The 25,479-nt window shown below is 41.4% G+C and overlaps 1 protein-coding gene across 4 annotated transcripts in view; it reads left to right on the forward strand.

Annotated features, from left to right (window-relative positions):
* Window positions 1–25,479, forward strand: part of KMT2E (lysine methyltransferase 2E (inactive)) — a 76,036-nt gene that overhangs the window by 10,213 nt on the left and 40,344 nt on the right. For 3 of the 4 annotated variants that reach the window (XM_066633700.1, XM_066633701.1, XM_066633702.1), the window contains exons 2-7: window positions 11,561–11,745; window positions 13,127–13,241; window positions 15,707–15,936; window positions 17,424–17,504; window positions 20,397–20,455; window positions 22,355–22,527. In XM_066633700.1, coding sequence (XP_066489797.1) covers window positions 11,675–11,745; window positions 13,127–13,241; window positions 15,707–15,936; window positions 17,424–17,504; window positions 20,397–20,455; window positions 22,355–22,527 — 729 coding nt within the window. In that variant the 5' untranslated portion in view covers window positions 11,561–11,674. Of the gene's footprint in view, window positions 1–11,560; window positions 11,746–13,126; window positions 13,242–15,706; window positions 15,937–17,423; window positions 17,505–20,396; window positions 20,456–22,354; window positions 22,528–25,092; window positions 25,157–25,479 lie in introns of those variants that run through there. The other variant, XM_066633703.1, reaches the window with a different exon arrangement.

Consider the following 25,479-nt stretch of genomic DNA (forward strand, 5'->3'; position numbering starts at 1 on the left):
CATTTGAGAACCTCAAAAGTAGTGTCCAATAAACAAATTGCTTGTGGAGAGGGAAGAGTATTTTACTGTTTCATCTTGCAGTATAGAGTTAAAGCTATTAAACTGGCTATTTCAATTTCCTTGTATTTTTGGAATTGTTATTATCCTAGCCATTTTGCCTTAACTTTATTGCTGGAGTTTTTATTACTGAATCATATTTTTTTCCTGTTTCAGTAGGGGAAAAAGTAAAAAAAAAACAACACCAAAACTTCCTCAAATTTTAAAAATACAAATACTGTTATCTCCATTTCGGTTTCATATTGTCTTCTCAGTCAGTGCAACTCCGTCAATGAAAAAGTTTATTGTAATGAAAGATGGCAAGATTCATACACAGCTAATGATGGTGTGCTCTCTCTCTCTCTCTCTCTCTCTCTCTCTCTCTCTCTCTCAAATAGCATCCCTCAGAAGTTTTAAGAACATTAAACAGATCACTTCCAGAGAGGTAGCTATAATCTATAGCAGCAAAAGCAACAAATACTCTTGTGGCACCTTAAAGGGTAACACATTTATTGTACCATGAGCTTTCATGAGATACTTCTGGAGTTGCTCAGCGATGGTGGACAAAACCAAAGTCTGCCACTAGTGATCTTCTTCTGCTAGTTGCTTAGTCAGAAGAAAGCATTGAACACATTCTACTCTTTATTTTCAGTCTTTGTGGATTAATGGAAAAGCCCAGTGAGTCTGGATGATGTCCCATGTAATTTAAGAGTTTGCCTTAGAATGTGCCTCAGAATCTTTTGCAATACCAGAGTTCTTCAGCAGATGCATAGGATTTCCTTTGCAGACAAATAGGTATGGACTAGGTTGTCTGGAGGTAGAAAGCTTCAAAATCATTGATAAAAATGAAATATTGGAAACTTAGTATTGCTGCAGTGTCATTATTGCATTCCAATGTTTGTACTTTTTTGACTAATTTAGAAACATTCATAAATATAGGTGCAATTAGTATTTATCTTCAGAATGAGAGAAGGGTAAAATACAGCTGTCTCAGGACCACCCCCAACTTACTTGACTTCATTTAAGCTAATCACAGTTGACAACAAAGTCATAGAATGAGAGATTCTTCATGTCATCCTGGCCATTTAGATCAGATTTAGTTGGTTTTGTCCACTGAGGAAGTGCTTAGAGCTAAGCAAGGAACTACTTTTGATCTGTAGTTGGAACACATTATGATTTCAAATACCTCTACTAATCCCATTTCTTCAGCCTTAAAAAATTAGGTAAGTCTGAACAGGCTTCAGTTCTGTAATCTCAGTGTATTTAAACCAGTGCTTCTCAAACTTTTCAGTGCACAACCCATTTCATCAGCTTCTGCATCCCAGAATGCCTTGCAGAGGCCAGGTAGCACTCCAGAATGCCTTGTAGCATCACAGCTAGAAGTGGCATACAACTTCTTTGTGACTCAGCAAAAATTGGCTTGTGATCCACAGTTTGGGAATAATTGGTTTAAAAGTTAGTGACACTGGCTTTTGCTTTCTGGCTTTAAATTCATTTTTAACACCACTGGCTTCCCCAGGGGAGTCTTTGTATATGTAGATACACACAGAAAACATGATTCTACTTAGAAGCCTCTATAGCACATTTGTATGCACATATAGGTTGACTCTGTGTTTATGGCCATAGTCCTCTATCTGTGCTAAGACAAATGGGGGACTATCACCCTTTTGTTTCTACAAACCTTTTAGTGACTTCTGATACTGTTACTTGAACCCTGTTGACATCACAACAGCAAAATCTGACAAGTCAGTATTTGGATAGAGACATGTTGTTAATCTTGCCCTTACACAGTACTGGGTTGGTCAGTACTTTCATGTTGGTCATGTTGTAGTTTTATTTTCTGCGTTTGTGTGTGATAAGTACCCTGGAGTTAGCAGAACTTTGCGATAAATCCTTCTTGGCAAGTAAATTGTTTTCCACTGACTTGTTTTTGCAGTTTTGTGAGCATGTTTGGCCATTCACAACAATTGTATTTATATTGTGATACTTGGTTTTGGCAACTCAGAACACTAGTATACTGAAATATTATGCTTATTGTAAAAAACATGTTTGAATTCTTAATAAGAATAATCATTGAAAGGACAAATTCCCTTTTTTGTCCCATTGTGATTCTTGAGATGCATCAAGAGCACCAATCTACATATGCCTCCATATCTGTAAATTATTCATCCACAGATCTGGCTCAACACAGGTCCCCCTGGACTCTCATGGAGCAAGACTTGGCCCCACTTGAGCCCTCCAGAGGAGACCAGAGCTGTGCTTTGGTTGCCTCTGGAGAGCTTTCTGAAGGTGCGTCTGCTTGCTTCCTCTGTGGTCTTCAGAATGGCCTTTTTGGCTGAAAAAAGCTACTTCTGGTTTCCCTAGGGAAAACCAGAAGTGATGTTTTAATGCCATGTAAGGCATTCTGAGGCCCAGGGAAGCCCTTTAGGGCCTCAAAGTGCCTTTTATGGCATTCGGAATGCCTTATATGGCATAAAAAGTAACTTCCAGTTTCCCTTGGGAAGCCAGAAGTATGTTTTTTTTCAGCCAAAAAGGCTATTCTGAAGGCTGCAGAGGCAGCAGGTGGATGCATGCTGTCTCTGCAGGCTTCAGAAAGCCCTCCTGAGGCGACTGGATCGTAGCTCTGGTTCTCTCTGGAGATCTCAGGTGGGGCTGATTTGATTATCCACAAAATTCAGCATCCACAGGGGTTCCAAGAATGGAGAAGCTCTACCAGTACATGTCAGGTTTGTCCAAGAAAGGCATGAGGAGTTTTGATGGTCGTGCTTCAACTTTAAGACTTGCTTAATCTCAAGAGTTGCCATATCCTGAGCATTTTTCTAGAAGTTATTTACATTATTATTAATAGTATTTATATACCGCTTTTCAGCAAAAAAGTTCACAAAGCGGTTTACAGAGAAAAATCACTAATGGCTCCCTGTCCCAAAAGGGCTCACAATCTAAAAAGATGCAAAAGAACACCCGTAGACAGCTGCTAGAAAAGACACTGCTGGGGTGAGGAGTGCCAGTTACTCTCTCCCTGCTAAAAAGAGGAGCACCCACTTGAAGAAAGTGCCCCTTACCCAGTTTGCAGGGGTCTTAACACATCACATTGATATGCATTTATTTAAAGATGGTTAGTCTGTGGAGGTAATTTATAGTTGTAGATAGTGTATACTGTAATATCTTGCTGACCGGCTTTCCTGTTCCTAGATGTTAGTAAAACTAAACCTGAGGGAGAACTTGTTCTAACCCTAAAATATATTCTACCACACGTGAAGAGTTTTAGGTAAGTGTTTACTGAAATAGAGGAACTGGGTTAAAGTAAAAATTGAATGGTAGCTATCCAGTGCTGTTAATATGTGGAGAAACAATGGATGGAAGATTTGGGTACACTTTTTTCATTGCTCTAACTAACAGACTTGTGTTTATGAAAGCAGGATAACATTTTTTTAAAACTTAGACCTTTGATTCCCAAAATGTGGGTCTCTGGCCCACGACCCAGTTATTGCTGGTTTGTGAAACTGACAGGGTAGATTAGGCTCTGTGCCTCAAGGGTTGAACAACCTGCTGCTTGCGGGGAGCACTGCTGCCCAATCATTATAGCCACAGAGGCTTGAGTAGCTGGTAAAGTGAAACTTTTTTTAAGGTGAGTTCTTACACTAAAATATTTCCGAACCACTGAGTTAGACCATTTCAAAAGTCAGTTGTATTTTCTTTTTACCCTTACTGTGTTTTGTTTTGCACTTTTAAGACAGCAAACACAAATGAGTATGATCCCACCATTTCATGGTGAGTATGTACATCTGTTCACAGAACCGGGGGTGGAGCTGTTGTGGTGAGCCTGCTTCTGTTCCAGATTTTGAAGGAAGGAGGACCAAAATTGGGTGTGCCGCAGAGATGAAAGATGACTTGTCATGGTTTGCTTTATAGGAAAATAAAAATTCTTTATACAGTAATGTTTCTTTCTATAAGAAAAAGCATTTCTTTATATACTGCAAAATATTTACTCAAAGAATGAAGTTTTTAAAAATAGTCTTTCAGTTCTCCTATGCTCTCTTTCTAAACTTCAGAAAGCTCTTGTCTAGGCAACTGTTCCTTGAATTAAAAGTGTAAAGCTTGATATATGGCCACAAATTACTGTTTATCTAACCTCTTGTTTATCTAACCTTTTTTCTATGGCCCCTGTAAATTTATTTGCCCCGTCTTTGACCCCATAGGTGGTAGACCCAGGAGGCCTTTCTGTTGGAGATATGGATAAGGCCTATTTCATAATGGTATGATAGCAAGAGAGCCAGTAATATAGAGTGGGTGTAATTTTGCCATGTTTCATTTGCTTGGATCATCTCGGAGATTGTTTGTGTGCCACTTAAACATGAGTCCTGCTAAATGCAAACGAACAAGGAATCTATGCCTAAAAAATTACAGTTCAATTAGACAGGATACATGGGGGAAAAGTAGGAGGGCAGGGGGGAAAAGATAAAGGCACTGGTGGCTGAGAGTAGGAGAAAGTGTCTTTTGGTTTTTCAGGAAGAATAACACACCATTGCTTCTGCCCTCTACCCCTCATTTTTACTTTGAAATTGCTCTGAATGCTTTCCATTAGAATGACATTAATAAAGGGAGAGAATCCATGTATTAGAAAAAGTGAGAACTATGCCTTTATGAACATTTTTGGAAAAGTTGTCTGGCCAATTAGGAAACGGCACAGTGGCTTCAGGCCAAAAGCATTCCTCACTTCCTGCAAATGGTATGAGTTACACATTTTAAAGGAAAACTTTTTTTCAGCTTCTCCAACCAGTTGATGTAACTAGTTCTACCCACAGCTATTCTCTTGCAAGCTACTTCCTCTGAGTCTGGGCGAAAGTGTTTGCTTGACTCAGATGTTCCATAGTTTTTTTTTCTGTACCGGCCGCAAATATTGAGACTTAAAAATAGTAATTTGTAATGCATTTAGTTAAAACTGTGTATTCTAAAACATACATACATATACATATTTATCTATATATACACTATATAATTTTTAAAATATTTGACACTTAAAAAGTCTAGCTAACTTCTTGCACTTTCGCACAACAGTAGTCAAGTGATGGAAAGTTTTGTGTGCTATAATTTTTATATGCATCTCTCGACTATAAGGCAGCTCACAACTATTAAAACAATAAATAAAACCTAGACCTCTTCCCCCCCACTCATATCTAGCATTCTTGGTCTCAACTATAGTTCTGGTTTTATTTTAGTTGAATAAACTTCTCTCAGATGTGTATATTTTTTCATAATCTATTTCTTATTCGATAAGAAATAGCCAATAATCTGACATTTCATTATTAGAGACTATTGGTGTAGAAAAGGTCATGTTGACATTGTGTGACCTTTCAGGAAATAATGGGAACCGTGAACAATGGCATCTGGCGAAACACTAATAGCTGCACAGGTGAACAAGCTGAGGGTGGCTTTTCTGTTTGCTGTTGTTCAATATCTTTCAAAATTGTGTTGAGTAAAGCTCAGCCCTGCACAATTCAAGCTGACTTTAAAGCTCAGCAAGACCTTTTGTTCTGGGTTCTAATAATAATTGTTAGGATTTATAGAATGCTTTTCTTTTTTGATATTCAGAGAATTTATATTACATCATCCCTATTACACAGTCTTATGGTAACTATTCTTGCTGAAGTTCATGGGGAGGATTTTATCCCTAGTTCACAGCCCACACTCTGATCCATTATATCATGCCAGCCAGTAGATGTAGAGTTATAGCTAGTGGGATGGGTTATAGTGATTTTCAACGTTTTTCATCTCATAGCACACTGACAAGGTAACACTGACAGTGTCCTTTCATAGCACACTGACAAGGTAATAAAATTGTCAAGGCACACTGCAGATTTTTTGAAAATTGGCAAGGCATACCACACTGCCAACCAGACGTTCACATTCCCCAGCTGTCCTACTAAAAAATGACCATCCCCCAAATTCCTGCAGCACACCAATGTGCCACAGCATACTGGTTGAAAAAAGCTGGATTAGACACTGTGAGCTACGTTGTGTTAAGTTAATGTACATTTAAGTACCACAGAAAACTGTCATATTGCTGTCAACAGCAATACTCTACTGCAATATAATATTTTCTCTTAGACTAAATAGTGAACATGTAAAGTAAGGGCCTTATTCCAGGCTTTGACTGCCTCTTTTCTTCATTTGAATTTAGATTAACAAAATATGTTTGAGAATTGGATTGGCGCTAGATCAATATAAGCTTGCAAATCTATATTTTCAAATACTATGTTTCTAATGTTTGCTTTTCATTATGAAGCTTGAAATTGTATGCAGTGAGGGCGACAAATGATTTTAGTAAGATTAGGTCCTCAGAGTAACTGGAAAACCTTTCTTCTGCTATAGTTGCTAACTGATCTCTTTTGATCATTTGACTTCAGTGTCTATCCTTAGGTTTTGAAATATCAGAGCAAAATAAATTCCTTCATGTATTGGGAATTGAAGTTATTGTCTGGAAGCTTCTTGTTGCCCAAGCTTGGACAATTGCTTTTCAGTTATCTCTTGAGTATAGTGGTCAGCAGTGGGTAACATACAAGTCAGATTTCACCTGTGGAGGACTTCCAATTGAAATCCATTTGTCTGCTACAACAGCAATGAGGTGTCCTCTTCGTTCTTTTCTGTCTCTTCTTCCTGTACTTAGCAGATAGAGTGCTAGTCCTCATTCCAGTGGTCTGTGTTTAGCATAAGAATACAGAAAAAAATGGAGACATATGGGGACTCCTGCCAGAGGTGGTTCTGTGATCACTTCTTGCTTCCCAACTGAGTATAACAGTGGTTTCCAAACTTTTTAGAGGCCCTTGAGGCTGCTGCCTAATTTATAAATGCCAAGGGGTGTGGCTATGATGGTGATTGAGCAGCAGTGCTCCCACCCAAATAGCCACCTTTTTATCCTTGATGCACGTATCCCAATCTACCTGTCAGTTTCACAACCCAACAAAAATTGAGTCATGACCCATTGGTGGGTCCCCACAGTTTGGGAACTGCTGGTATATAGTATCTTTCTCACTTGATTGTCTTTTTCTGCTTTTGTTCTATTTCCTGTGCTACTTGATATACAGAGGCTTCTGATTTGGCTGGTTTCTTTGTACATTGTCATAGTACTGATCCCTCAGCAAATTTAGTTCTGGACTCACATTTTAGTATACTGTCATGTTGTAAATATCAGCTTACTTTGTTAGTTCCTTGTTCAAAATTTTTGAGTTGACTTGCTGAGTGTTAGCTGATTTAAACAATTGTTACAAATCCAGTTGTGTTGGCTAGTTTTAATCTTTTAGAGCTATTTGATATTGAAACATGATTATGAAATGCCTATTGCTTTCAGGTAATAAAGATGAGTAACTGCAATTGGTTGAACAACTTCACTCAGACAGTAATAATGAATGGATCAGCATCAAACTGGAAAGAGGTATCAAATGGAATTCTGCAGGGACCAGTTCTGAATGTAGTGTAGGTCACCTTCGTTATTGAGTGAATTATAACTCTTACCAAAAGGTTTAGAAATAGCCATTTTGGAATTCTCTAAACCAAGAATTCTCAAACTGGTGGATCTTGACCCACCAGCCAGGAAAGCCCTACTTCTGTCCCCTTAAGAGGTGGGGTGGAGGATGGGGGCAACACAATCGCCATGATTGCAGCAATGCTGGGGACAGAAGCGTTTTTTTTTAATACTTACGTATGCCAGTGCTGGCCTCTGGAGGATGTAGGGAACTCCCCGAACCCTTCTGCAGGGCTCCCTGCACCTCAGAAAAATTAAACATAGTGATTGCAACACACTTCTGGTTTCACGATTGCAACACTGAAATAGGTTGCAATGGCTATTTTTAACTTTTCTGAAATGCGGGGAGTCATGTGAAGGGGTTTGTGGGGCTCCCTGCACCTCCCAGAGGCCAGCACTGGCATAGGTAAGTATCAAAAAACCCCTTCTGTCTCTGCCACCGCTGTGGTCGTAGTGATCGTGTTGTCATCACTCCCTCACTCCCGCAAAGACTTAAAGCGGTTCTCAAACTCCTGGAGACTTTGATAACTGCTGCTCTGAACTGTGATAAATTGGACAGCTAGCTAGCAATTCCATTTTAGGCCTCATTTTTAGACCTCATTTAAAGGACTATATGGGAAATCATAATTGGGTATAGTTTTCATGTGTCTAGTCTTGGCCAGAAAATCAAGTCATTGTTTTTCAAGTACTGTATTGTACTTGAAAAAAATCAACTGCTTGGTCAAATGATTTAGGGTAGGGGTTCCCAAATGGGGAGCTGCAGAAGCCAACTAGGGGAGCCACAGAATCCTTGGGAAAGACCCACTGCCCTATACAATGTATAGGATTGTAGCCCTGATGGGGAGCCATGGCCAGTGGCCCAGCAGGTCAAGGGAGATGTCAGTCGAAACAGGTTGGGAACCACTAGTTTAGGGGTTCTGATGAACACAACCAACTTATTAGCGGGATTCAGCATGTACTGAACTAATTCTTGATGTAAGCTGAGCATACTTCTATTAGTACAGCTTTGCAGTTTGTCGCTTACCTTCCTGTGTCAAGTAGCTGTCAGTCCAAGAGCACTAGCTGCCCTGTAAAACATGTTATATGTTTTATGGACTGCAGGACTGTGTTAATATAACCTGGTGCATTTGATGTGTGATGGTTCCAATTCTGTATTTGTTAAATTCAACCACACTTAGGGACAGGGATTTCTGCTAATGTCATGTTCATAGTACAGTTAGGAGGCTGTAGAGACTGTTTTATTGATATGACCCAATTTATTTCTTAAGAAGCATGTTGCTATCTAGCTCTCTGTTTATTCTTGTTTTACAGTTATCACAGCCTTACTGTTAAGGATTTGTTTTCATTTTCATAATACTTGGAATTCTATATGAGAATAAGCTTGAATTTTGTATGGCCCTCTAGAACCTTCCAATTTGTTTTATTGGTTGGTTAGGCATTATTACAGCCAAGAAGTACCATAGCCATAATTGTTTAAATTTCCCTTATATTTCATATTGTGCTCTATAGAACATTAGACTCCAAAATAAAAAAAAGTTCATGATGGTACCTTACATGGGGAATCTTTTAAAATAGCAGGAAGTCATTGGTAAACGATGGGTTTACAAGTATAAAATGTATGTCTTATAGTAGATGCGTTGTTGGAATAGCTAGTGCTCCACCAGTTAAGATCTTCTGAATTTAGAAAACCAACCTTTTCTATTCTGCATTTTTCTGACAGATGTGTCAGTTTCATTCCTGCTGAGGGCAGTCAGAGCAGATGGTAAGCAGTGAAACTGTTCAGACACTTGGAAGAGGTGTGCTTTTCTATCCTGTTGTACAATTGTAGGGAATGTTTTCGAAACTAGGAGTGTAGATGCAGTGAATTTAAATTTTTAATTCTCCAGATTCTTTTTACATCACCATTGATTATTGAGCAAGATCATACTCTGAGACTTAATGAAATACACCACAATGTTGCATGCATGTTTAGTTATAGAAGGTTATAGAAATCAGGGGAAAAAAGTTCAGCATAAGACTCCAAGCAGCTCAGCTTGCCTGGCTGTCACTGGTTAACAAACCTTGTCCCTGGTGGCTAAAAAGGGAGAACAATTGTTTTCATAGCTCAAGTGGAAAAAGCTTTAGGAAAGTAGCTCTGATGTTTTGTGGTTTGGATCTCATTTGGAGGAGTTAGATGTGTGCAAGTCATTTTCAGACACCTCCTAAAAACAGCTGGTTAATTTCACATAGAAAAGTGCCTGTAGCATGAATATATATAAAGCATTATGAAACAAATACATTCTTAAAAAGTGTAAGTAGTGCACACATTCCACACTTTGTGAGTGGCAAGTGATATTATACAAGGCGCCAGAAATATAATTTCAGTTTGTGGAATCTCTTTAAATAGCCCCCCCTTCATTAAATTATCATTTTCCTGGTAGAGAAAGGGCATTCCATTAAACTGGGCAATACCCTCGCCCAGGTAGGATAGAATGTTAACAGCTTCTCCTTCATGCTGGGGCAGATGGGTTTTTTTCCAGTTTCAGTCCTACCTTTGCAATTTGTTCATTAAATTATCAGTTTTCTGTAATACATCAAGTTGAAATGTAATGAACTTTTATCAGTATGATAGAATTAAGTCTACTTTATCCTAAAAAGTCGGGAACCTTGAAAAGATAGCTCGTTGGTTCAAAGGGGCATGAAAAAAGAAATGGGAATTGGTATAAAGGAAAATGACTATATAGATTAATTTATATGGGGGTTTTTTTTTTAGGTAGTTTTATGTTGCATAAGGTTTGTATTGGCCCTGTATTGGAGGAAATTTATTTTAGTCAAGAGTATTTAAATCCAGTGTTGCCTTTAGTTGGGTCAGTGTTGGAGACCCCTTAAGCAATGTGATTGCCCAGTTTCAGAAGGTTTGATGGGGGAGATTCTCACACCCACCCCAATACTGAAGACTCTGGCACTAGTAAGGCTAAAAGGAATGCGTGAGAGTTGCACTCCACTCCTCTGCTGCCAGGAAGAGTAGAGGAGGCAGAGAGAACGACAATGGTGGCTAAGACAGTCCATCAGTTAGCTATCCCTAGTTTAAAACATCAAATAGAAAGTCTTTACTTTAATCATGTTTTCCATTTGTACTCTGCTTATGTGCTAAAGAAATGCCTAGTAATATTTGTTATGCCATAGCCATTAAAGTACAGTTCTAACATTACAGATGTAACATGTACAAGCACATGCCCACCCCTAAACTAATGGCCTAATCCTACCTAGCTGTTATGCTGGCAGAACATGTGTTCTGCCGCCATAGCATGCTTTACAGCAATTGCAAATGTGACTGTACCAGTGTGCATGGTCTGGCTGCTGCCACAAGCAGTGGATGCCCTCTACAGTGGGTAAGACTGCTCAGAGGGTGAAACAGAATGGGGTGGGGGAGGATGGAGAGGAGAGGAGATGGGTTGGGAGGGGGCAAATTGGGCCTTGGAGGGGATAGGTGGTGGCAGCAGCCAGCCGAATCCTAACCCCCTTCCTGGGCCTGATCCACCTGCACAGATCAACTCATACTTGTGCCAGCTGTAGAGTTGGCGCAGGTCCAAGTAAACCCACTGAGGTGCTAGAGGCTTACCCCAGGGCAAAGGAACAAATGTTTCTGTACTCTTGAGTTGGTCTCTGGAGTCCAAAACTCCGTTGCGGGGTACAGCGGTACCTGCATTGGCACCACTGCATCACTGTACGGGGAGTTAGGATCATGCTGTTAATCTGTGTGAACTATTGCATATACTGTATTTTGTAGTCTCTGGGGATATTTTTAATGGAACTAATCATATTTTGGTGGGTTTCGATAAAATTGGCAAATACGTGTAAGAGAAAATGATTGAAGTGTTTTGCAAATGATTGAATCAGTTTTGCAGTCTTTAATCACTTTGTTTTTATTCTAAAGAAAAAAGTGAATTCTTTTGGGCTATGGTGTAAGTCAACATTGAAATGAGTAAATGTGCCAACCTTTTTTGTTTTGTTTTCAAACAGAGTTTGTGGATGCACTTAGATGTTTGCAATGAGCACTGTGGCTGGCATGCCCCAGTGTTTTGGATACCAATGCACAGAACTCCATAGTAATCGAATTTTTCAGAAACGAACGTCATGAGCATAGTGGTCCCGGTGGGGGTTGACACAGCAGAAGCTTCATATTTGGAAATGGCTGCAGGCTCGGAGTAAGTATTGTGTCAGAAAGCAGATGTGCAAGGCTGATTATGTGTTACACTGCATTTTATTCATTGGGGCAGTATTTGTTGTCAAATTTCAGCTGACCAGCTTCTGGTTCTGATAGATGGAAACTTTTCCAATAGCAGGTTGGATTGTATCCTAAGGAGCACATGTGGAAATACGGAGACATGTGGTGCTATTTTGCATGAACATAAGAACAGCCCCACTGGATCTAGTCCAGCTTCCTGTATCTCACAGCGGCCCACCAAATGCCCCAGGGAGCACACCAGATAACAAGAGACCTCATTCTGGTGCCCTCCTTTGCATCTGGCATTCTGACATAGCCCATTTCTAACATGCATGCAAATTGTATGCAAATTTCTAACATGCATCCATGCAAATTGTATGAGGAAGAAACTGCACAATGTTGTGCTGACATTTGTGTCATATTGAGTAACATGTTGTAGAAGAGCAAAGTCGAATTAGGGTTCTGTTAGGAGTCTGCATGCAAGACCTTCATGCTGTTGCTTCCATCTTCACAAACTGCTTTATTCAGTAAAGAATATCTTCAGTATCTTCAGCAGTTGAATCATACTTTTAAATGCATGTTTCTTGATTTCTTAAATTCTCGTTTCTTAAAGCATGTGGGTTTTAGGAATAGATTTTCAAACAAAGTGTTTTATTTGCATTGTAGCATCCAAGGGTAAGTTTTGCATTCATATGTAATTTTTGTAATTGTTGTGCCAATGGAATTTCTTAATATACCACCTTATTTTACTCTGAGCTTATATATTTCTCTAGTAACCAGGAGAAGTCAAATACAGAATGCTGGTACATAACTTGTGCTTAAAATGGGGGGGGGGGAGAGGAATAATCAGGAGTTCCTTAATTTTTGCCTTCTCTTTGAGAGGATTCCCTTTATTCTGTGCTATTAACTCAGGGAACCTGTGGTGCTGTGCTTATGCTACCACTAGATGTCATTGTTGTAACTTTTTTTATTGGGGGTTCAAATACTGCTAACAACATATGGGCAGACTCCTACGCTTCATATGTATTCACTGAAAAAAAAAGTTTTATTGATGCTAATGTGCTCCTGTCTTGTAGTCACTTTTGTGCAACTGTGTTGTGTTGCACAACATTGTTGTCTGCGTTGTTTAAATTGATAGTGATCATTTGGTAGCACCCATAATACAATAGCAATTTTATGAGCCCCTTAACTGACCTCCTGTAAGAAGTTTTCTTAAGTGGTTTCCTTTAGAACCATTTTGTGTTCGTATCTTTACTTTCTAATAACATTAGAATTAATATTAATCACTAATTAACAAAATAAATGAAATGTGATAACAATCAAAAGTGGAATCTTATTTTGCCATACTTCTTGCTTTTCAGACCTGAATCTGTAGAAGCTAGCCCTGTGGTAGTTGAGAAGTCAAACAGTTATCCACACCAGCTTTATAACAGCAGCTCTCATCATTCACATAGTTATATTGGTTTGCCTTATGCGGTAAGTTTTTTAAAGAGATCAATCAGAACTGTCAGGTACCTTGATTATTTATCTTGTTATGGCTTGTTGTAAAGTAGTTCACTGAAATGGCCAAAATCTTGATATTCTTAGATTTTTTTTCATACTTGTCTTACAGTACTAGGAGTCTTATATTCTCTTATTTTTGTCCTTTTTGAACAAAATACTTTTTCTCCTGTTGTAATGGTGTTTAAAACAATTCTGCATAGATTACTGTCTATTTGCATCCTGATCCTAGAAATGTCCTTCAGTTGTTGCTATACAGAAAGTGCATTCAGTTGTGATAGCTGAAGAAGTATTGCTGTTTGGAAGTTGAGCAGGCTCACCAGCTCTGCCTTCCTTGCTGTATCAAAGTTCTTGGTGTGAAAGGCAGGGATGCAGGATATTTATGAGAAGATGAGGGGCCTCACCAGAGTGACATAAGTTACATGTACAAAGAAGCTATGTTGCAGGTAAATGGAACAGTGAGGGCAATCACATACATCTTTTTGTTAGTCTCAGTGTCTATAATGTCTCTAGGCAATATAGGAACATTGCTGCACCACAAAACAGCCAAGCTTCTATCCTCTCCTATACTAGCACAGTGACATTTATTCCTGATAATGTAAGCCCTTCCCTCAGTGTAGCAGTTCATAATGTCTGTCTGTAACAGTTTATAGATTGTTGAATCTATGCAAGAGAATAGCCATAGTTTTCTTCTTTGTAGATAAATGGCATTCAGCTAGGAACTGGTAATGGCACCTGTCTGTGTATAAAATGGAAATGTGCCTTTTCTTAAAGGAGTTAAGACACACAGTACTGTTCTGATACTGAAGAATTCTGATATCTCTCCTAACCAGGGGTGGAAACCAGATACAAAAATCTGTATTGGTGCTGAGAAACTGAGGTGTGCTTTGCATTAATGTATTTATTAGAATGCAACCCAGATAAGTTTCTCTGCTGTATTGTGTTGTGATTAAAGCATGCAAGTGTATATGTAGAGCCTTGTCAGGCATCTTGCTCAATGATGCCTAGCAGTTTGCCTGGACATTGGTGTTAGTGATTAAACAGATGCTTGTTGTTCACTGTGGATAAGAAATGAATTTCAAAACCTATTGAGCAATAAACATTTGGAAAAGAGATGCTGTTTTCACTTTTTAAAAGAATAAGAGCACAATTCATGCCCAGTCTTTGACTGGTGCAAGTCCCTTACGCCAGCCCAGGAGTGTCACAAACATGCCTTAAGGCATGTTTGCACCTCCTTGTGAGCTGAGGAGGCCGGTATGAGGATGTGTGCTGGCCTCCCCATGCGGGATCCAAACTGGAGTGAGTGAATTTGTACCTGCTGAATTTGTGCGAGCTGGGGGCAGCCAGTGCGGGAGGGGGGTTGGGGAGGGTGGAATGGGGGCATTTGAAGGCAGGATGACCAGGAAGGGGGGGTGGGACTGACCTGGGCAACCTACGCTGTATCCTGACCCCCGTCCTGAGCAGTCTGGTTGCACTGGGCTGCTCGGATCTACACCAGCAAAATAGCTGCCATACAACATGTGGTAAGGGAAACTAAATCCCCTTACTATGAATTGCGCAGCAGCCACCTCTTGCCCTACACTGGATACTGCACAGGTCATTCGGCCTGCCTATTAGAGCACAGGACAGGATTGGGCTGTAAGAGAGAGTGTGATATTGAGTTGGATTTAGACTTGTGTGAGTGGAGCAAGGCTTGCACAAGGAATCTTTTGTACCCAGGGGGCTGACTTACTTACCTTCCAGAGTTGCTTTGGTGCTGGCATCAGCGCTGCCACTCTCCTCTCCACCCTTCTCTAATGGAGAAGCTCCTCCATTCCTCATGCCACTCTAGAAATGAAGACATTCTGGAATGTCCTAGAGTGCCCTGGTTAAGAATGGAGCATCCATGCTGAGGGAGCCCTGGAAGATAGGTATCTCTGCCTCAATCCTGTTCCAACATTTACCTACCTTAGAGCAGTGCTTCTCAATGTTTGTCCTCCATCATACCACTTCACATGGTCCACCTATTCAAAGTACCACCAGAAGTAACTGGTGATGACATCACTGCCAGTTACTTTCGAATTGGGAGGCCAGATGCTATGCAACAAACAGCAGTAAGAGACTCAGAGTGGACAGGAAGGCTTTCTCGAGAATGGAAAAGCATGCTTTGGAGCCTCCTACCACTGTTTGTTGTATTCCTGGTCTTACTGCAGTGCGGCAGGTGTCTGGAGTCCTTCAAGTACCACCAGACACCACCTCAGGTACCACTGATGGTATCCGTACCACTGGTTGAGAAACATTGCCTTAGAGAACTCCATACTGTAGAGGTTTAACAGATCTCTGCAGATATTGTTCTTTCCAAAGTTCATTAAGTTGAGGGTTCACTGTATAAATGAATATGAAAAGCTTAAGTGAATATTAAGCTTTAAAATGTGAATTGTTTTATATAAAACATTTTCCAGGACCATAACTATGGTGCTCGTCCTCCTCCAACACCTCCAGCATCTCCTCCTCCATCAGTTCTTATAAGCAAGAATGAAATAGGCATATATACAGCTCCCAATTTTGATGAGACATCCAGTGCTACTACTATCAGCACATCTGAGGATGGAAGCTATGGAACTGATATAACCAGGTGCATTTGTGGATTTACACATGATGATGGATATATGATTTGCTGTGACAAATGCAGGTAAAGTCATCCTGTATAAGTAATCTTATTTTATGCTAACTCCATTTTAAATATTCTTGTTGTGTAATACTGACACTAGCCTTCTTTGTCCCTAATTGTTTGGAGCCATTTTCCTATTTAGCAAGTCATTTTTACTTCACAAGCTTCATAGGGCACTGAGCAAATATGGAAGAAATAGAAGCCATCACTGCTTTGTTTTTGTGATAGACCAGCCATGGCACCAAAGACTGCGAAGAGGAGTCATACTAAAGAAGGTCACTGCTCAAAACTCAGTGTTAACCTTACAGGAGGGTAAGCAGGGAGGCCTTGAGAGATGGACATCTTAGCCAGCTGGTCACAGCTGATCCCAGGGCTGAAGTTATTAATGTGTGGTGGTTGAAGGTATTGCGTGACTAGGAGTGCATAGAATTGTGTTATGGTGTGAGGGCAGTTTAAAACATGAGCCTGCCTGTACACTCAATCTTTGGAGAGGATTTTCTCTCCTTCCTTTCATCACTGCACCTATAGAATGCTCTCCTCAGGAAGGTTTGTGTGGTGCCTGTATTTTTGGTAAGAGGCAAAGACTTGGTTTTTCCATCCTTTTTATGCGCCATGGGAAGTGTCGCTGTTTGGCTGATTGTAAATTTACAGGCATCCTTGTGTATCTGCGGGTGATACGTTCCTGCTACAGATATAAAAAACTGTGATTAAAAGTTACCCCTATACTTACAATACTGTGATGCCATGCAAATCCTTCCTGTTAGCATTGTTTCTCCTGTCTCTTCCTTTGCAGCCCTTCCTTCCAGCTAGCATTCTCGCTGCCTCCCTCCTGTAGCAAAATGGCTGATTGCTTCTTGCATTTCTCCTCTAGCATTGTGTAACAGGAAGGGCTGCAAAGGAAGAGACATGAGAAACAACCTAACAAGGAGGGCTGCAAAAGAAGAGAGATAAGTAATGAGCATGATGGGAAGGGGATTTGAGAACCCTGGATAAGTGAAACCACAGATACAGCTGACGCCTGTATTTTATAAGCTGCTCTGAACTTTTTTCATTGAAGAACAGGTTATAATTTGCACTTTAAATTGATCAAATGAATAAAAGGAAACTTTGGAATAATAGAACATACGCTGACTGCAATTTCTGTAGAAATTGCTTTTGTCTTGGAAAGCCAAATTACTGTAGGAACTCAGTAGAAGTACTGTAGGAACAAATTACTGTAGGAGAGTTCAAGAGCACCATGGAGGTCAGTATCTGAAATGGGTACACTGCCAGCCAAAGAGGCTTGTGTGCTCATTTCAATCACTGACCCACCCACCCCTGAACTTATTTGCAATTGTGGACTCAATTGTCTCTTCCTTTTGAATGTTTATATTGCTGAAGTGCATTGTTTTTGACCCATAGTGGTGTAAAACAGCAAAAGTCTGGAATACTGTATAAGGGATTTTTTCATGCAGACCTTGAATACTCCTTGAAAAGAACACTAAACATTTTTAAAATTATTATTATAGTGTTTGGCAGCACATTGATTGCATGGGGATTGACAGGCAGCATATTCCTGACATATACCTGTGTGAGCGTTGTCAGCCTAGGTAAGTAGGACACTTAATGTTGTTTGCATGCAGTTTGAAACTCATGCCTAGAATGATCAACTGATTATGTTAATAATAATAATAACAACAACAACAACAACTCGGTATTTATATACCGCCATTCTGGTCATCAGATTACTCCTTTGACTTTATTCAAGGCAGTTTACATAGGCAGGCGTTCCTAAATCCCTCAAGGGGATTTTTACAATCATAAAGGTTCTCTCTTTCAAGAACCAACAACATTTCAGAATGGATCTTCCTGGTTTGGTCTCACTTCTGGCCCCCAGTTCTCCGACACAGTCTGACAAGCAGCTCCATCTCTCACATGGAGGGCAGCCAAGATGCTTCTTGCTCACACCAAGAGCAGGTGGAATCACTCAGCTTGGTTTGTCAGCTGCTTCAAGGTCTCGCCATTCTCAGCTGTTCAGGGAGCTGCCGGTGTCCTCGAACAGACCTTCTGATGTTAACTTCGGGCTAATGGAGGCTCTACCCTCTAGACCAGACCTCCTGCCCTCCTGTTGCTTGTCTTCACATTATTTGTGATAAGTCTTTTAATCCTAAAATGCTTTTCAACATTTTATTTGTTAAGCATATGTATATTACTTTTCAAATGAATCTCACAAAGAAATTTTTGCAAAATTGTTAGAACAATCAATAAAATGCATTAGCATATCAATGACAAATTAGTCAAGTACAGAAAACCAATATTAACCCATTCTGCCCAGCCCACAAGTGTACACATTTGATCCCTGATGCATATATGCAACACTTGGCAGAAATGGCTTAAGATCATTTATAATTATGTAAAAAATCTTGCCTGAAAAATTCATCCCAGAAGATTATAAAATAGTATTTTGTGTTATGAAAAATGCTGCTTTTTGAAGTGAATAAAGGTAATTTTTTTTTAGTTAAACTCTAACATTAAATTTAAATCTTTGTATATGCAAATAGTGAAAGGTGGTTGTGTAGTGTTGGTTTATACATGAACTGGATCCATCATCAGGCATTGTAATGGTTACTACATATTTGGGGAGGATCTCTGTATGTATGCAGGAGTAGATAAGTTTTTTAATTAAAAAGGAAAGGTCCCCCCAAATCTGTCTGATACAGAGTGAGCATGCTCAGTCACTCTCCCCCAAAAGCCATAGAATGTTGAGGTGTCAGTTGGCAAAAATCAGCAGAACACAGAAGGTAAACAGGAGGAAGGAATTGGCCTGCTAGAAGCCAGGTAAGCATAAGGCTTGGGAAAATGCAACATTTTGTTGCTGGTCCCACTTGACTTTTTAAGCATCTAAATAGACTAATAAAACAAAGATGAGTTCTCCAATATGAGATGAGAACAACCAATATACATGTCGAATCCAGTTTCTGCATTTTTTATCAGCTCTTCTGTTTCAGCAAAAATATTCCAAGTAAATGTTAAATCTCCAACTCTGCCTCTTTTATATGCAAACAGTGCATATCCAAATGCAGAGCCATATGCAAGGTAGTTTGTGCTGATGCAGTTCTCTGTATCACAACTAGCAGTCCGCTGCTATTGCTGTACTTCTTGAGGGAGGCTTGGTACCTTGGTGCCCTATTCTTTACCATGGGACAGTGAAAAGAGCTGCAGTTCTCAGGTGAAGGTAGACTAAGGGCTTAATCCTAATCTGCCCTTGAGCCAGCGCAAATCACATGCGCCGGCTTGGAGGTCTTGCAAAAGTACCATAAGGCACTTTCATACCACCAGGAGAGGAAAGAGGCCAATTTGGGTCCTGCAGAGCCAGTGCAAAGATAAGATCATGCCAGCCAAGTCAAGCCTGTGTGGTGGCTTGGAGTGGGTGGGGGAAGGGCAGAATGGAGGTGTTCTGGGGTGGGAGGAGAGTAGACAGCAGATCTTAGGGCAGAGCAGGGGTTAGGGCCAGGATCCTAAATCGAATCCTGGGCAACCTGGATTTTTTTTTTTTTCATATTTTTATACTACCCTTCCTCCAAAGAGCTCAGGGTGGTATACACATCTGCTCCCCTCCTTTTTGACCTCACAACAACCCTGTAAGGTAGGTGAGGCTGAGAGAAAGTAACTGACCCAAGGTCACCCAGGAAGCTTCGTGGCTGAGGGGGGATTCAAACCTGGATCTTCCAGGTCTAAGTCCACCTCTCAAACCACTACACCACTCTGGCATCCTCTTTAGGTGGCGTAGATCTGAGTAGCCCAATTGGGGATTCTGCAGCATTACACAGGGTAAGGGTAATGCATTTCTTTTGCCCCAGGCAGCTCCAACCCCACTCTGGATATGGCGCAGGCCAGTCGGCCTCCCCATTCCAGTGCAGTTAGAATTGGGCTGTAAGGAGCTCATAACTTCCAGCAACTGGCTTTCCAACTGATGACATTCAGGGGCATGAGTTGGGATGGGAAGAGGATGGAAACAGCAATAGCTGCCCTTTCAAGAATTGAGAGGACACCTTAGGTGGGTTGGTAGAAATGTGGGTAGAAATTTCATAAATAAAGCAGGAAATTGTTAAACATAGAGAATCAAAGTGTCTCTAGATTTATATACACCTGCAGTGATTTTAAGTCAATAGTTTGGGGCTTCTGCTTAATTCCTTAGGAAACTAGAATCCTGAAGCACATGGAGAAATGAGATACATCTAGAGATGTTAAGTTCTTCTGTGTTTTGTTATGGGCTTTATACCTGATTTGAAATTGCTGAAATAGAGAACTCTTTCTTAACATCTAATAGTTAATGTGAGTAGGAAAATGAATTGGTATTGAACAATAAGGAGAAACAGCAAGTTCATATTTTTATTATTTCATTCATTTGATAGGTAGGCTCCATCAAACTAGAAAGTTTTTCAGTTCAGACAAATCACATCACTAACATTTGTCCTCATTTATTTTCTGTTTTTAAACAGGAGTTTAGATAAAGAGAGAGCAATGTTACTGCAGCGTAGGAAAAGAGAGAATATGTCAGGTAAGTTACAAAGTTCATAAAAGTCTAAATTAATCTTCCTATCCCTCAAATACATGCATTGATGCAGACTATTTTATAGCTTTTGATTTACAGCCTTATTCTGTTCTTGTTACTAATATTTTTTACACAATTTCAATAATACAATTTTATAACCAGAGTGCAAGTATCATGAGAAATTATCATTTGATGTAATTAAGACAGCAGTTTTCAAACTCACAGGGAGAGTTTGAGCTGCTCTAGGTTCTAGTGGGGGCGGGGGAAAGGCAGTGGTGTGATCCCCAGGATTGCGCCGCTCAGGGGGGCTGCAGGGGCTTCCTGCAGGGCTCCCTGCAGCTTCAGAAGTGAAAGTGGAGTGATCACGCGCCACTTCGGCTTTAGAGGAGGCAGGGCACAATCACTCCACTTTTGCTTTCCCTGTCTCTTAGCTGCCCCCACCCCTTAAGGGGGCAGAGGCCAGGACCCACAGACTGGGGCGTCGTGACGCCCCAGTCTGAAAAAATGCTGAATTAAGAAATTAATTATCATGACATTAAGGAACCTTAATCTGAAAAATGCATATGCAAATATGGTTGAATAACTTCAAATATTAGTCTGTTTATGGAATGCTCTTCAAACATTTTCCCCCATACAACATTTATTCAGTAGCTCTTCCTGTACCCTGTATTTATATAGACCCTATATTGGTTTATACAGAGATACTTCTATAGCAGGGGTTGGCAACCTACAACCCCTAGACCGAATCTGATCCATCAGCTGATATCTGGACTATGCAGAGCTTGACTTGGGAGGCTTTGACTTTCATCCAAGTTACTGTGTGCCTGACAAGGAAAGGATGAGCTACCTGCCTGGTTTCACAGAATCCCTGTGCTGCAGCATGGCACAGGAACTTTGGGCTGGCAGCTCCACCATTCCTCATCCTGCATGCAACAAACCGGGTGGGAGGCAAAGGCTCCTAAGCCAAGCTCCACATGGTCGACTTCTGGGTGCTCAGCAACGTAGAAGTTCGGCATTGGCTTATATTAAAATCCAACACAATCATTTAACCTTAAAGCACAACAAATAGACAGTGATAAATCAACAGGCAATAAAATAGCAGCAGGTAACAGTAATAAAAAAATTATTCTCACCTAGATATCTGGAGCAGTGGCAGAAAACAATACAATAATTATAAGATGGTAGTAAGGCAGCTCCCTGTCCCAAAATGGCTCATAATCTAAAAAGATGCAGAAGAACACAAGTAACAGTCACTAGAAAGACACTGTGCTGGTGGGTGAAGAGGGACAGAAACCAAAAAATGCCAAAAGATAATGTTTATTATCATACACAGGTGGAGCCTCTTTATCCATGGGGATTCTGTTCCTGGACACACACACACACCCACATGTAATGAAATGCACAGTTTTCAGACCCCATCTGAGCTCCGAAAGTAACTGGAGCCATTCTAAGACCTGTAGAGGCCACGCAAGGCCTTCATGGTCTCAGAATGGCCTCCAGAGGTCCTAGAAGGGCACTTCCAGTTTGCAGCTGAAAACCAGAAATGCCCTTCTGCAACCTCCAGAGACCATTCTGAGGCCCATAAAGGTTGTGCACAGCCTCTGTGGGCCTCAGAAGAGCCTCTGGAGGGGACTAGAGCACAGCTCCTTGCCTCTGGAATCTTCAGGTTGGGTCAAATCTGGTTCAATGCAGGTCCAGGAGACCCACTTTGAGCCAAATCTTCAGATATGTAGGTTCAATCTGTAATCCTAAATCAGTGCTTTTCAGCTATGATAGAGAAGGTTTTGGCTCTAGGTTTACAACTAGTGACCATAGGAATTTTTATAATTGCTCTGTTTGCTGACTGTTGAAATCCAGAAATCTTTCAGTACTAGAAATAATATGAGACTTCTTTTTGTTTTAAAGATGGGGATACTAGTGCAACTGAAAGTGGTGATGAGGTTCCTGTAGAACTATATACTGCTTTTCAACACACACCGACTACAATTACTCTAACTGCTACACGAGTTACCAAGGTCACTGATAAGAAACGGAAAAAAAGTGGAGAAAGAGAGCAAAACATCACAAAATGTAGAAAGGTAAGTTAATTTAATGTTCAGCTTCTCATGATATTTATGCAGATTTCTGGTGCTAGAGATTTCAATTTCTAATAAATCTCTGTATTAGAAACCTTCTAACTGGGTTATGAGCTGGACAGCCCAATCCTAATCTGCACAGGAACATGCAGGCCAATGGCCTGCACTGTATCCAGCACAGGGTATAAGGTGGCTGCAGCACAGCTTGGAGCAAGGGGGTATTTATCCCGTACTCAGTGTTGCACACCAGCCACCCCTATGGGGCTACTCGGATCTGCACCAGTGAAATTGCCAGCGCAGATCCAGGCAACCTAGTGTAATTCTGGGCTGGCTGGGAGGGGAGTTAGGTTGCAACCTAAGGTGCTGAGGCCAGTTCCACCCAAGAAGGTCCCTCTCTGACCATCTGCACTAGCCTTCCTAGGCTGGTGCTTACTTGACCGCTCTGCCACTGGATCTGGCACCAGGAGGCTGCTGCACATCTTTGTGGCGCCCTTCTCTGTTCATAAGTTGTTGCAAACGTGCTTTACAGCACATTTGTGATGCTTGCAGGCTGGTACAGGGGGGCTGTGTCACAGTAATTTGTAGTTAGGATTGCGATCTTAGAAATATGATAGTGCAAGAATTGTGCAGGGTCATTTTACACTGTTTGGGTGGGGAGCTTGATAAACCTCTCACTGATATGACCACAGCATGGGTTCCCATGGGTTCCAGCATGGACCACAGATGGTCCACAGGACCCTGCCAGGTGTTCCGTGAGGTCTCCTGAAGAAAGGGGGAAAAAGCTCTCAATGCATCCCAGGAGGGGTAAGAAAAAACTTTGCAGTCCTAGCCTTAGGGTTAGGGTTAGCTTGACAGTGCCTTCTCATGGCTACCCCCTTGCTCCTCCTTTCTCCTCGTTGGTCTGCATCTGATTGGCTGGCTTGGCTTCAGTTCCATTCGGTAACTCCAGGGTAAGGAGGATCAGTGGGCTTCTCCTCTGCGTTTTTTGGGCATATGCTCTTACTCACAGCAAGCTCAGTTGAGGCTGTGTTGGAGGACACGAGATACTCAAAGGCTTACATACTTGGAGGCTTTGGGGGGCTGGTGCTGGGGGGAGGTGGTGGAGCAATGGCGGAGAGCAGTCAGGGCAAGTGTTTACCATCTCTGCCTCTCTGAAAGGGAAAAAGCACTTTTGCTGTTCTTTTTCCTTTGGAGAGACCCCTGTGGCAAACACAGCTTCTGGCCATTCTCCACCCCATGCTACACAGCTTGGGGGTGTGGAGGGGCAAGCTGCAGTCCAAATCAGCCACTTGCAGCCCAGAAGGGGGGAAGAAAAAGATCAGCCCTTGGAGAAGGGTCAAAACAGGGTCTGTTGCAGGCATCAGGTGCTGCATGGGGAAAAGGAGGGCAGGCTGCTTGGCTGGAGGAGATGCGCCTCCCATCCTGCCTGGGAGTTGCAGGATCCAGACTTGGTTTCTTTGCAAGGAGTCCTTTCTCGAAGCTGACAGGCCACTCACAGGGTTAAAAATAAAGCAACTCCAGATTCTTAGAGGGGCGAATTGGGGTGGGTGGGAGACGGATGAGTGGGGAAACCACTTCTTGCTCCACCCGTACCTTTGTCTCTGCCACCCACTTGTGTCAGGTCTCCAGTCTCTCTGTTGAGTGCAAAGCCTGTTGGGGGTGAAGGTGCAGAGGGTAGAAAAGAATTCAGGGGTGTAGGAAAGGAGCTGCAAGGTGATGAGGGAAAACCAGGCTCACAGCCCAGCCAGTAAAAGGGGCCAAGAAGGCAAACTGTGACAGTTCCCCACCCCCCACATGCTTAACTGGTGTGGCTGCTGCTTATCTCCTGGAAAGACTTGTAAAGAGCTAGTAGTCCCAGAAGGCAATCAGAGCAACTTCAGTGCTTACTCGACCAGAGAGAACTGAAGCTGGGCAGCCCCAGCAACAGCCGCACTCCGTCCCATATCCCTCCTGGCAGCCAGTGTGCTGTTTTGTTGCTGCTGCCACAACCACTTCTGCTCTTAAGAACATAAGAAGAGCCCAGCTGGATCAGGCCAAAGACCTATCCAGCTTCCTGTATCTCACAATGGCCCACCAGATGCCTCAGGGAGCACTCAAGACAATAAGAGACCTGTATCCTGTTGCCATTCCCTTGCACCTGGCATTCTGAGGTAGCCTACTTCTAAAATCAGAAGGTTGCCTATACCCATAACGGCTTGTAACCTGTGATGGACTTGTCCTCCAGAAATTTGTCCAATCCCCTTTTAAAGGCATTTGGCCAGATGTCATCACCACATCCTGTGGCAAGGGATTCCACAGACTAATGGCAGAGGGGATAGAGAGAAGCTTGGAATCAGTTGGTCACTAATGACGACGTGTTCATAGCTTTGAGCAGCAGTATAAACCCAATAATTTCGCAACTAGTGAAGCAAATGCAAGCACAAGCATCACATTAATTCTAAATAATCTTCTCCATGTATTATGTATTTAATTGTGTTTTTTGTGTGCAGGAGTGGTGGGTTGCATGTGGTCCTCGGTGTCTCCAAATTTTGCGTTAGTGGTCCCTGAGCTCCTAAAGGTTGGGAACCACTGGACCACAGGGATGGATTACTGCTAATAGGTCTGAAGGAAACGGGTGAATGAGGCTACTGAGGTAAGGGTGCAGATAGTGTGCAGAGGCAAGGGTCCCAAAACAATGAGAGGGTGGAAATAAGAGCCCAGAGAAAGAAAGATGGGTTAAAACCAGCTGGTGTCAGAGATGGTGACTGACTGCACAGTTACATATTCTCACAATTTTATGGGCATCCCATGAAACCTATGGTAATGTTGAATATATCATACAAAAGTTAAAATGCATACTGCTGTACTCTTAACTAAAAACATATAGACATGAAAAGAAACTTTGTTCACAATGCTACAAGAAACTTTTCTTCTGTGATACCATGTTTTGTAAATTGAACTGTTACTGTTTGTGTT

The sequence above is a fragment of the Tiliqua scincoides genome, chromosome 7 (assembly GCF_035046505.1).
Source record: "Tiliqua scincoides isolate rTilSci1 chromosome 7, rTilSci1.hap2, whole genome shotgun sequence".
NCBI lineage: Eukaryota > Metazoa > Chordata > Lepidosauria > Squamata > Scincidae > Tiliqua > Tiliqua scincoides.